This window comes from Raphanus sativus, chromosome 1 (genome assembly GCF_000801105.2).
Source record: "Raphanus sativus cultivar WK10039 chromosome 1, ASM80110v3, whole genome shotgun sequence".
NCBI classification, from domain to species: Eukaryota; Viridiplantae; Streptophyta; class Magnoliopsida; order Brassicales; family Brassicaceae; genus Raphanus; species Raphanus sativus.
In genome coordinates, this window is record NC_079511.1 from 10,457,992 (window position 1) to 10,470,815 (window position 12,824).

The 12,824-nt window shown below is 28.7% G+C and overlaps 1 protein-coding gene across 1 annotated transcript; it reads right to left on the reverse strand.

Annotated features, from left to right (window-relative positions):
- Positions 1-9,398: 9,398 nt before the first annotated feature.
- LOC108853745 (F-box/kelch-repeat protein At1g23390) lies at positions 9,399-10,815 on the reverse strand. The gene has a single exon (XM_018627218.2). It carries the CDS (start codon positions 10,737-10,739, stop codon positions 9,504-9,506), a length of 1,236 nt encoding a protein of 411 aa, XP_018482720.2. The 5' UTR covers positions 10,740-10,815; the 3' UTR covers positions 9,399-9,503.
- Positions 10,816-12,824: the final 2,009 nt, after the last annotated feature.

A 12,824-nucleotide genomic window follows, 5' to 3' on the forward strand; every position in this document is an offset into this window, starting at 1 on the left:
ATCAACCTTGGCCAATCCAAAGGCACTACGGTGGGGGAGTCTGGCAAGATAATTGTATACTGTACAATTTTATTGTTATTTATTAGCTACAAAAGATAAACAGTATGTAGTGAACGACTAATTAACTAGATATGTTCTATAATATACGGGGAATATCTAATGATATGCAGCAGCTTAAATAGCACGAACCATATTGATATATGTTTACTATAGATATGCACCATATGTTATTGTGACTATATTCTCTTTTGGGGTCAAATTTTTGTAATTTATTCAGTCAGTCTGGTCTAGCTAGCAAGATTGGAATTGATTTCTGTATATATAATGCATACATAAGATATGCAGTTATCATCTAAGATGCAAAATATCAATACATATCTTTCTCTGATTCTGAAGTTATCATGTTATTCACAATCACATGACACGTGATGAATAGTATACAAACTAATGAAATTCAATATTAATGATTTAATATCTATGAAATATCACCAGGAAAAAAGAATTAATATATTGTTGTAATAACAAGAGTTAGATTGATCAGCAACCATTCGTCGGATAACACTCTTTAAGATATCAAGTTTAATTAGTGAAATGTTTTTGTACAGATCCGGTCTAAATCTGGAGCATTAGCATATCTATTATATACAAACGAAGATACAAAAGGAGGTCATTTTAAAATAATGTAACGAAAGTGCCTTTCATTATCAATACTATTAATTCTTCAACATGTCCAATTGATAAATGTTGTGTCCAGCTATTTATTCCTGTTATATACTCTTTCATATTAATAAATGTTGTTAGACACACAACCGTTTCCTCCACGTTTTACTCCAATTAAATCAAACTGTTTCATTACTCCACTAAATCAAACTGTTTCGTTATTCACGTGGCTTAGTAGAATTTACATAACTATGATTATTAATATGGGCAAAATTTTATACACTAACTTCCTAAAAGTCTTTTAAAATATTTTTTTATATGAAGGTTTTAGAAATGATGTCGTCGTTGTAGTCCTTTTAACATGTTTCTGTTAATGTTTTGCAGGTTTCTATTAATGTTTTCAGTTCAAAAACTGTTCAAACTTTGGACTATAGTCGAAAGTTATTGATACATCATATATATATATAGGTTTATAATTTTAACTAAAAAAAGACTTTTAAATAAATTCAAAATATGCTCCATAGATTCTAAATATATAAAAATAGAAAATAACTATTAACTATTATTAATAATTATAATATTAAAATTATTTTTTTCAATATATACTTCCAAAATTCGGGGTAGGTGCGGGTTGGTAGATTTTGAATTGCGGGTACCCACCGATCCGAAAAGTATTTAAAAAATAAAATAAAAAGAAAAGTAAACATTTTTTAAAAATATGGTAATTTAGAAAAACAATTTTAAAATTTTAAAATATAATATTTTTTATTATAAATATATTTTATAATAATTAAACTAAATAACTATTTTTAAAAAAAATTATAACCCGCGAATAACCGCAAAATTAAATGAAGCGGATGCCAGTACAAATTATTTGTTTGCGTGTTGTGCGGATCATAATTTTTCACCAAAACAAAATTGAAACCTGTGGGTTGGCAGGTTCGATCGGCAACCTAGCCCTATCTGAATATATACCGGATCAATTTTTAAATTTCTATTATTTAATAAAATAAATTTAATTAAAATTTACACACAAGTATGATTACAAAGAAAAGTAAAAGTATAATCACAAAAAGACACAAATATGTTGATTAAAGGTCCAATTGATAAAAGGTTGTGTCCAACATAAAATATAATGCATCTAAATAATTATCTAGATATATTATGTAATTACCTTTATTAAAAAAATTGTAACTTCCACGTTGATTTCCTAAATCTGTAACTTCCACCTATATGTTACGTAATATGCGGTTATTTTTTTCTTTTGGGATCCATCAGAATAAATTCAGTTCCAGTAATTATTATTATTCATAAAATAATTTTGTAATGCTTCTAAGATGTATGCATATTTTGTAAAGTCACCCTTTAATTCCAAAATATTAGTGGTTCACTACTTATTACAAACTGTGGACAATCTTACGTAGTTCAATAAATAAAAATTATATCATTTGGAAACAATAATATTGATACTTTACATTAATAAATATTATGTCCACTATAAAAATTAATGGAAATGAACTGTGGTTTAATTAAGATAATATAATACAATTTAGATTCTGATCAACATTTCAAAGAGTGAGTATATTTTTTGTTTTTACATTTTCTAGAAATTCAATTTTTATATTTGTATCTTTTTAATCATATTTGTGTTTTTCTTTGTAATCATATTTGTGTAGAATATTTTTCTTAACTGATTAGTAAAAAGTTTTAATAATTTTATAAAATAGCTGGACTATTAATAGGTCATTTTTCTAATTTAATAATATAGTTTATAAATATATCAGTATTAAAAAGTAATTTTTAAAAATTTAGAAAAAATTTTAAAATTTAAATTATTTATATTTCATTTCACATAAAATATAATTTAAACATTTTCTACAACAAATTAGAGTTACGCTATATAATTCAAATACAACTAGATTCTGATCTGCTCTTAAAAGGGCTGGTATATTTTTTGTTTATATTTTTAAAAAAATATATATTTGTGTGTTTTAATCGTATCTGTGTTTTTTTGTATAATATTTCTTCTAAATAGTTAATAGTTTTTAATCTATTTTATTAAATAGTTGGACCACACCTATATCAATAGGTCATGTTCATGTTTTAAGATCCGCGGATATAAGTTTTGTTATGTTTGGTATAGGTCAATAGGTCATGTTCATATGTTCACCTATACCAATAGGAGATAAAAATACTTATGTTGGACATGACTTTTATCAATTAATAATTATCTAAATATCTAATTAAAACATTGAAATTAAATTTTAAATTTATAAAAAAATAACAATTTAAATAAAATTGAATTATATCAATCACCTATAGGTTTAACATGCACCCTCTGGTTTTAACGGTTTTTAATCTATTTTATTAAATAGTTGGACCACACCTATATCAATAGGTCATGTTCATGTTTTAAGATCCGCGGGTATAAGTTTTGTTATGTTTGGTATAGGTCAATAGGTCATGTTCATATGTTCACCTATACCAATAGGAGATAAAAATACTTATGTTGGACATGACTTTTATCAATTAATAATTATCTAAATATCTAATTAAAACATTGAAATTAAATTTTAAATTTATAAAAAATAACAATTTAAATAAAATTGAATTATATCAATCACCTATAGGTTTAACATGCACCCTCTGGTTTTAACGGTTTTTGTGGGTTTTATCAAAATTTTAGTTGATGAATATCTCTTGAAATCCAAACCGGATTACATATTGAATCACTAGATCTATAGATTTGAAAACATATCCGAATTTTCCTGTTTCAAAATAGACAAAATCTTTACGAATTTACATAATTTTTGTAAAATTATTAATGAAATTTTACATCATAAAATATATGGTGCTTTCAAGTGTGGGTCGAAAAATTGTTTATGTTATTAATATTTGAACACAAATATTTTAAGTTGTTGATATTGTAATATTTATTATTAATAAATTAAGAAGTTTAATTATATGATGAGATTTTGGTTTAAGTCTATTCAGAATTCAAATTTTTGTTTCAATTCATATTTTATGGGTTTTAGTTTGGGTTTGACTATCCGTTTAAATCATATAAAATTCTATAAACTAAAATATATAAATTTCAAATTAAAAATAAAAAAAGAACAAATCACATATAAATTTTGTAATACATGAACAAGTATCTAAATTTAACATAAAATTACTTATGTTTAAATCTTTGGTTAAAAACCCAATAAATGTGATATATTGGATCCATCTATATATTTCATTTATTTAAAAGACTATTATATCAAATTAAATTAGTAACAAACACAAATATGATTATAAAATAAATAAAATACAAACAAATATTTTTTCAAAAAAAAGATTAAAACAAAAAATATACCCGCCCTTTGAAAGGCGGGTCAAAATCTAGTATTATAGTAAAAATGCATCGCCACGACTGTTATGTCCACTGCGGTCGGAGAATATATGCGTTCCACATTTTAGTTAGAAAGAATTGGCTTTTCGCTCACGTTCATAATCATGCTATTATAACCAACTAACCGAGTTTCCAGACTTTCAATATAACCAACAAGACACAGTTCTTCAGTCATAAAAAAAAATCAAAAACCAAACAATTCAATTTTAGCAAAAAAAAACAATTCTATTAGGTTTTATTTTATTCTATGCGAAACTCGCACGTGCGTGTTTGTGCATACAGTACAAACCCAAAATCTGATTATGCATTTGAAACAGAAAGAAGAGAAACATCATCGCATCATCAGGGGAGAGGCAGCGTGTAAGGGGTGGGGTCAGCTGACCCTATTATTTTTTTTAAAATATATTTTTTTTAGGGAGAATTGTAAAATATTTATTTTTACTGAAGAAAAAATATATTGACCTCATTAAAATAAAAATTCAACCTTACTAAAAATTTTGATCTTAATATAAAATGTTTCTGGTTCTACTGGTCATCATATTATATGATGCACAGTGTTAATTGGTTGTTGAGTTAATATTCTCTTTTGTTGGAAGTGGTCCTTGGTTTTGTGTCTGTGGTCCATCAGACGATGTACAAACTGTCTTTAAACTTGTTTCGTAATCTTAAAATTCCAAAGTTAAGTAATTAAGGTTTCAGTCTAACAGAAACGAGAAAAGCTGTCTCTGAATCATTCTTTCACGTTTCTTTCCTTGTGGTCCTTCAGTTCATGTTTCTTTTGTTGTTTTCTATATTCTTATGCTTACCAAAGTGAAACAAAGATAAGAAACCATAAGAGAAAGATAGAAAACGACTCTCCGGTAGTTCATATGGGCCTGACCCGGATTATACTTTCAACCCGGTGATTCCATTAATTGAGCAAGCATTCCGTATAAATATAGGAAACTAGGTGTTTACATGCACCATATGCACTGATAAATTTTTAAAAGGTTAAATTATATTTAAAAATGAAATTTATTAATATTATATATTTTATTATTTGACCAATAATTTGTATAAATATCATTTAATTAAGCATTAACTTAAGAAAAATAATATTTTTATTTTAAATTATTTTAAGAATATATATGTATATATTTAAAATTATAATCTTAGATAAATTTTATCTATTTCTTTTGGTTAAATATATTAAATCAACTTGTACAAAATTACTAAAAATCATATAAAAATTTCATAGTTATCAAAAATTAAAAATAAACAATATTTATAAAATTTGTAGATATCTAAAAAAACTAATAATATTATGATTAAAAATTATAATTTTTAAAAAAATTCAGAAAATTTTATAGATTTTAGATAATAAAAATTGTATAATTATAAAAGTAATATTAAATAATATTTCGAAATTCAAAATGTCATATTTGAATTTAGCTATTTTAGTGATGATTTATGAGTTATTACCATATTCTAAAAAGTTTATCAAAAATATAAATCAACATTAAATGTAATATTAAATGTAATATATGAGTTATTGCTATTTTCTAAAAAAAATTCCAAAAATATATATCAGCATTAATTGTTAATTGTCCATGTCATATTTAACAATATGACATGTCATCAATCTTAATAGACATGTCACATTTTTTTTTGTAAAAACGATTGTAGAGAAGACATGTGGTAAATCACTTCGTAAATAATGTCTAGGGGATTTGGAGTCATACGCAAAGAAAAAAAGTATACCGAATGTGATGTCACAAAATTAATTATAGTAGTTTGAAAACCACTTTTGAAAAATAAAAATATAGGGCTAATTTTATTTGGATTCTTAAAAGATTTTGGACCGAAATATGTAATCCTTCAGCAAACGACTATACTTCTTATAACGTTAAAGCTAATCAAGTTTCTATAGTTACATAAACAAATACTCTTTAATGCATAATGACTTTAACTAACTAGTAGAGTTTGATCCGTACGTTTATACGGGATGGTTTTGATCTTTGTATAAATTGTTTAGTGACATTTTTAAATATATATGTTATTTAGATATTTTTTAGGTTCATCCAAATTTATACAAACACAGAAGAATTCAAATAGTATATTGTCCGAAATTTTTTAATATCCAAACATAGTTTAGTTTTAAAATTCAAAAACCTAATATTCGTAAAAGTTGACCAGTAACGTATAATTAAATACCTATGTCTAACTGATTATGTAAATAAATAAAATAATTTTGTTAACCTGTTTGAATTATTGTCACTAATGGAATAATTTCATCTAAGCTACATCTAAGCTACATCCGTCCCCGGTAGTTAGCTCTCAAGTCTCAACTAAAACCTTTGTGTACATTTGACTAATTTTTATGCCTTCACTAAAAAAAATTGACTAATTTTTACAAAAATAGATAGTTGCATAGGAGTAAGGGGTAAAGTCGTTCCCCTATTCTTTCTAAGTTCGATTTCCACTTGGAACAACTTAGTGATCGGTCGTGCTGCTCACCCTTGAGATTGGGCTTTGACCCAAAGTTTATTTGGTAGACTGCTTAGTTGTTGGTCGTGCTCACCCAGTCACCCTTGATATTAATTGGACTTGTCAGTGATATCAGCTGGTTGTACTTTGACTTCTTTCTTGCAAGACAAGTTGGACCCATAGCACCCTCCAATATGGGCCGAAGCAAGATGAAGATTACAAGTGTTTGCAATCAAACTCAAAACTTACAAAAGGCTCCTCGACAGAAATTGCTATATTATCTTGAATTACTAACCAACTTTCGTTATCGTGGATATTGTGGTTGACTGATTGTGCATATAGCCAAGCATTATACCTTCTTCATCGAGACTCGAGTTCGCATATCAACTTTTACATATAATATCCAAGAGTTGATTACATTTTTTGTTTTTCATTTACAGTGAGATACACTTCTCACATTTGACACACTTTCTAGTGAGATCTAAATATTTCTTTGACAAATTTACCCTTAATGAGAAGATAAAGATGTTTGTGAACATGATTGGATATATGAATGTTTCTCGACATATTTTCTGTGGACATAGTATACTAGGTATTTTGCCCGCACATGCGGACATAAATTTTTTTATAAATACTTATTAGTTTATGTCTTATTAATCTAAAACCAGCATAATATATTATTATTTATGTTTTAAATAGTTAAATCAAATATCAAAATATTTACATATGTCAAATACTTTTAATCAAAATATATACTTATTATTTTGTTTAAGTTTTTTTAAAACACTCATATCTTAGAGATAGTTTAGAAAATATATTTATATTTTTTGGTTGACTAATATTTAATAATAATTGTTTTGTATCTTATTTTTCTTTTAACTTTATAATAAAATATTGTTTTCAGATAGGAACAAAAAAGAATATATATATAGAAGAATTATCTTTTTTTTTTGATAATTCTAAAATATTATTTTGTAATCAATTATTTAATATAGCATATTACATATAAACTTTATATCATTAAAATTTAGTGAATAGTTAGAAACTAATAATAAATTAATAACCTATCTAAAATTCTAAAACCTAATAAAAATATGACAAATAAGAAAAGCTAATATAACATAAATTTAATATTAATAAAACAAAATTTGTTTTTTTATATAGAATATTCATCAAAGCTATTATTTTAAATTAATGATTTAGTGACTCAGCTCAAAACAAATAATACATCAATGATAATTTAGTTTAAACTTAATAAAAATATGACAAATAAGCAAAATTAGCTAAAATCATGGAGAACATGACAAATCATATTCATAACATCTCTCTAAACTTAATATCAAAAAAAAATATTTTCTTATAGATTAAACAGTAGTAAAACATACCCGTGAAATAACTACCTAAATAATTCAGAATACCTAATTCATAATTTTAAACTAAATGTAATAAAACCGATCTTTTCATAATCTTTCAAACTCAAAGAAAGAAGAAAAACATAGAACTCCAACAAAAAGAAAACAAATATCAAAAGCACATAAATATAGATGTCAAAAGCTATAATCGAGATAACTTGAAATGAATGAGAAAAATGAAACTATAAAGTTTAAAACATCTTACATCATACGAAAATAATAATTGGTCCTAACTTGTTTAAAATAATTATAATTGTAATTCCAATTAGAAGTTTGAAATAGTTATATTATTTAAATTAATAAATTAATTATATAAGCGAAAACTAAAAAGAATCTTGTGAAAGTTAAAATAATTATAATCATAATTCCAATTAGAAATTTTGAAAATTTTATACTATTTAAATTAATAAATTAATTAGAAATTTGAAATATATTAATAAATTGATGATTTAATCTAAAAACTAATAAAAATATGACAAATAAGCAAAATTAGCTAAAATTATGGAGAATGTGACAAATCAGCAAAATCACTTCATAAATAATAGTATAGATTGTATAAAAATAAATAAATTATTCATTAAGGGTATTATCGATATTAACCACTTTAACTTTTAACGTGGGAGCTCCGTTGCGAAAAATCACTTCGCAAATAATAGTATAGATTGTGGACGAACAATTTTAACGTATATCTCTTAAAAAAACACAAAAAACATATTTTATATAAACAAGACGAGTTGAGAAAATTCATCAACATAAAAAAATCAATTTGAGGCAATTATTGTGTCAAAAAAACAAATTCAGAAAAACCATAATCAAATTTATACGTGGTCACAAGAAATTGAAGAAAGAAACTTTGAACACAATTAGAAACAAACAATTATTTTTGAACACAATTAGAAACAATCTATCCACAACATATATATAAACCTGATTCGAAATAACTGAACCCGAACTAAAAATACCCGAATCCAATTCAAAATACAAAAATATCGGAACGAATTTTATGTCCCTATGCTAAAATATCCCAAAATCTAAAATACCGGATCTGAATCAGAACATTCACCCCTACACAAGTCATAGAATGTTAGAATCATATGAACTCACATTCTCACTACTCACTAGCTAAAAATGGGCTGCAATTTTAGGTCTTATGGGCTGAGTTACGTAACACGTACACTCAACTTTCAAGCACGTCACTCTTACTTAAGAACAACTCCTCTGGAGTCTTCACCTAACAAAAATCCTCATCCGTTTGACGCCTGTTAACTTCTTTGGATTATTATCCACGTAACCACTTTCAAACTATAAAGTATTAATACAATAAATATTGGAGTGAATTTGCTCAAAATCCTAAAAAAGTTGGATATTAGGGATTTGCCATAGGAAGTGGGGAAAATAGTAGTGATGGGGGAAGAAAATTGGGGGATTTAGTGTGTGGAATGCAAATAGGGTGAGTTTGGTGTGTAGGGAGTGCAAATAGGGTTGTTGTAATAACAATACAAATAGCGTCGACATTTTGACTTGTAAACTTTGAATTTAAAACGCCCATGAACAAACTCAATATTCCACGTTCACACGGCCACCACAGAGAAACTCAAGTCATCTCTAAACGCACGTTTCAAATCGCTAAAACTAACGTCTGAGCACGCAACGATAAGTCTCTCTCCCGCGTGACCTCTAGCGTCTGCGTTACGCAGAGTCCTCCACTTACAGAGCTTCCCTCCTTCCATCTCAGCCGCAACGATCTCTCCCGTCTCCGCCGCGTTATGCACATAAACCATATCTCCCACCGCGTCGAACGCTATCGACGCTAACGGCCAATCAGAATCGATCCCTCTGAGTCTCTCCAGACACTCCTCAGGCATCGATCCAATCGATTCGAATTTCAATCTCTTCCCCGATTCGGCGGGAACCACTACCACTTCCCACAGTTCGATCCCCGTCGGATCATCCTCGTCTCCCGTGATTCCCGCCATGAGGAGACGGTTACCGGCGAATCCGATCGCGCGCGAGTATAATCTACAGCCGTCGGGAGAGAAATCGAGAAGCTCCGTCCATGACTTCGTCTCCGGATCGAAGCGACACGCAACGCCCGATCTCTTCTCCGTCACGTACATCGTTCCCGCGCTTACCGCGACGGAGAGCCACGTGGACGACGCGGATCCCGAGAGGCACTGCGGCATCGACTCGCATCTCTCCCACGCCGCTTCTTCTTCATCGCCGGATCCGACGTCGAGCAGCTCGACGGCGAGTCTATCGTCCTCGAACTCGCAGACGCCGCCGGCAACGATCAGACGCCTCCCGACGACGGCGGCGATCGGATCGATCCTCCAGACTCTCGTCGGCGCCACGTGTCGCCAGGTGAGGTGAAACGCGTCGAGTGAGAAGGAGAATCTCGCCGGGGAGAGCGCGTAGAGCAGCGTGGAGTGGGAGGATCGAGCGGCGGAGACGTGTTCGACGGGAGATGATGATGATGCGGTTGTGAGCTCGATCCACCTCTCGGACTTGGGATCGTACGCCGTCGCCGTCGCCGCCATGGTGTACGGTGGATGCGTCCTCTGTTTGTAGAGGAACAGCCACGGCGTGGACTTGAGGCGGTTGAGGGAGAAGAAGACGGCGCGGTTCCAGGATTTGGACACGTGGCAGGCGGAATCGAGGTCGAGGAGTGGCAAGCTTGAGAGGATGGAGGCGAGTATGTCTCCGTCTATGGAACATTCTTCTTCGGCGTTCTTCTTATTCTTATTCTCCATCAAGACTTTTGTAAACGATTTCGATAATGCAGATACGATCGGAGTAGGAAAGGTCATTTACGAGGCAGGAGACGTTTGGTCATCTTCGAGCCTTTATAAAGACTTTTTGTTTTATTCAGGTCATACTATACGATAATGTCTTGACACATACGTCCAATACTACTGCATTGTCAATATTCGAAATGAAATGATATAAAATGAGTTATTTCATCAATTGTAAAAGTTTTTTTTTTTACCATTTACCTTGAAAAGAATAGAATAGTTATTTTTGACAAAAAAAGAATAGAATAGTTATTTCATCAAATCCCACAAGAAGATAAATAAAATACAAAGGAAATTATTTCACAACAAATTTGATTAAAAATGAATGAAATAAATATATTACATTCTTTTCTGTCTCATGCATGTTATCCATCTGGCTTTTGTCATCAAATGATCACCGGACTTTGTCATATCTCGATCGGGGACCATTTAGGACGTGATCATAATCCGGTCACGGAAGGTAAATAATTAAAAAAAATTGAAATTGATGAAATACATTTCATATCCATTTGCAGTCATTAAATTTTATTCCATCAATTTCTAAACATATTTATCAGTTACTATTTCAATTCACTAAAGGTAGTAAATTGATTATCATTTACCACCAATCACGTAAAATTGGTGAAATGACTATTTCAATTCACTAAAGGTAAATAATTAAAAAAATTGAAATTGATGAAATACATTCCATATCCAGTTGCAGTCACTAAATTTTATTCCATCAATTTCTAAACATATTTATCAGTTACAATTTTCGATCATATCGTAGTAAAAATGGAAGTGATTTCACCGTGAAAAAAGCAGTAAAACACTTATGGTGGTGCCCAAGACAAATCAATTTACCATTATTGTACTACCAAATCTCAAAATATTATAAGTTCACAAAAGACAAGTTAATATACCATTTATTGTACTACCTCAAATCTCAAAATAGAACAAGTTCACAAATAAAGGGAAGCAAGAAAAAAGATGCAAAGACTTGCAATACAAGAATAGAAGTTTGCGTTTATATAGCGTAGTAATAAACGACATATGATCTGTTATATTATTTTTGTTGTTGTTGTGATATGACGTATACTTATATATAAAAACTTTATTTAAAGTTGTCAAAATTTGGATTGTCAAAAACTTATAAAACAAAACCAATTGATTATTAGTGAATTTGATTCTTGTTTTTTATATGCCGGAAGAAAAACTAGCTTGAATGAAAATAAACCAGGACTCATGGGGGAAGAAAAAACTAGCTTGAGTGAAAATAAACCAGGACTCATGAACCAAACCTTTATAATAAACTAGTGAAAATAAACTAGAAAGACTTTTTGTTTTATTCAGGTCATACTATACGATAATGTCTTCATACATACGTCCAATTTATTGAGGTGAAGCATTATGGTTGTATAATATTTACTACTGCATTGTCAATATTTTAAATGAAATAGATTATGACCCGCTCGACCGAGCGGAAGTTAATTTTTTTTATCTTTGTTTTTACTAAATGTTATACATGATCACAATGTGTATTAATATAAAATTTTGATAAATAACAATGTGTACTAATGTGTTTAAATAAGCAATGTGTTTAATTAATAAATTTGTTTTTTAAAATTTATGATAACGTAAAGTAGATTTTTTCTATATTATTTAAAATATATAGTGCTATATATTTTGTATTTTCAACATTTATCATACAAAACTTACATTGGCGTATTATTTATATGAAAATATGTGTAACATAATATATTTATATATTATATAAACATATGCACATCCGGACGGGTTTTATTTTTTAAAATATATTCTATATTGTTTAGTTTTATATAGTATCAAGTTTGTATAATTCAATTTTGTGTTTAAAGAACAATATCAAAACTGTCTTTCGTATGTAAAAATAACACTTTGCAAGCGGAGTTGTGTCTTTTTATTGAACACAAAATTTTATATAAAACTTATGTTTTTTTGTACATTACGAAATTTAAATTTTTAAAATAATTATTACGTAATTTCAAAGTGAATTTTATCTCTGAGATCTAATATATTTTGTGTGTAATGGTTCAAAGCATTTTCGATATATATTATATTTCAGTTTGGTTTGTTTTTAGT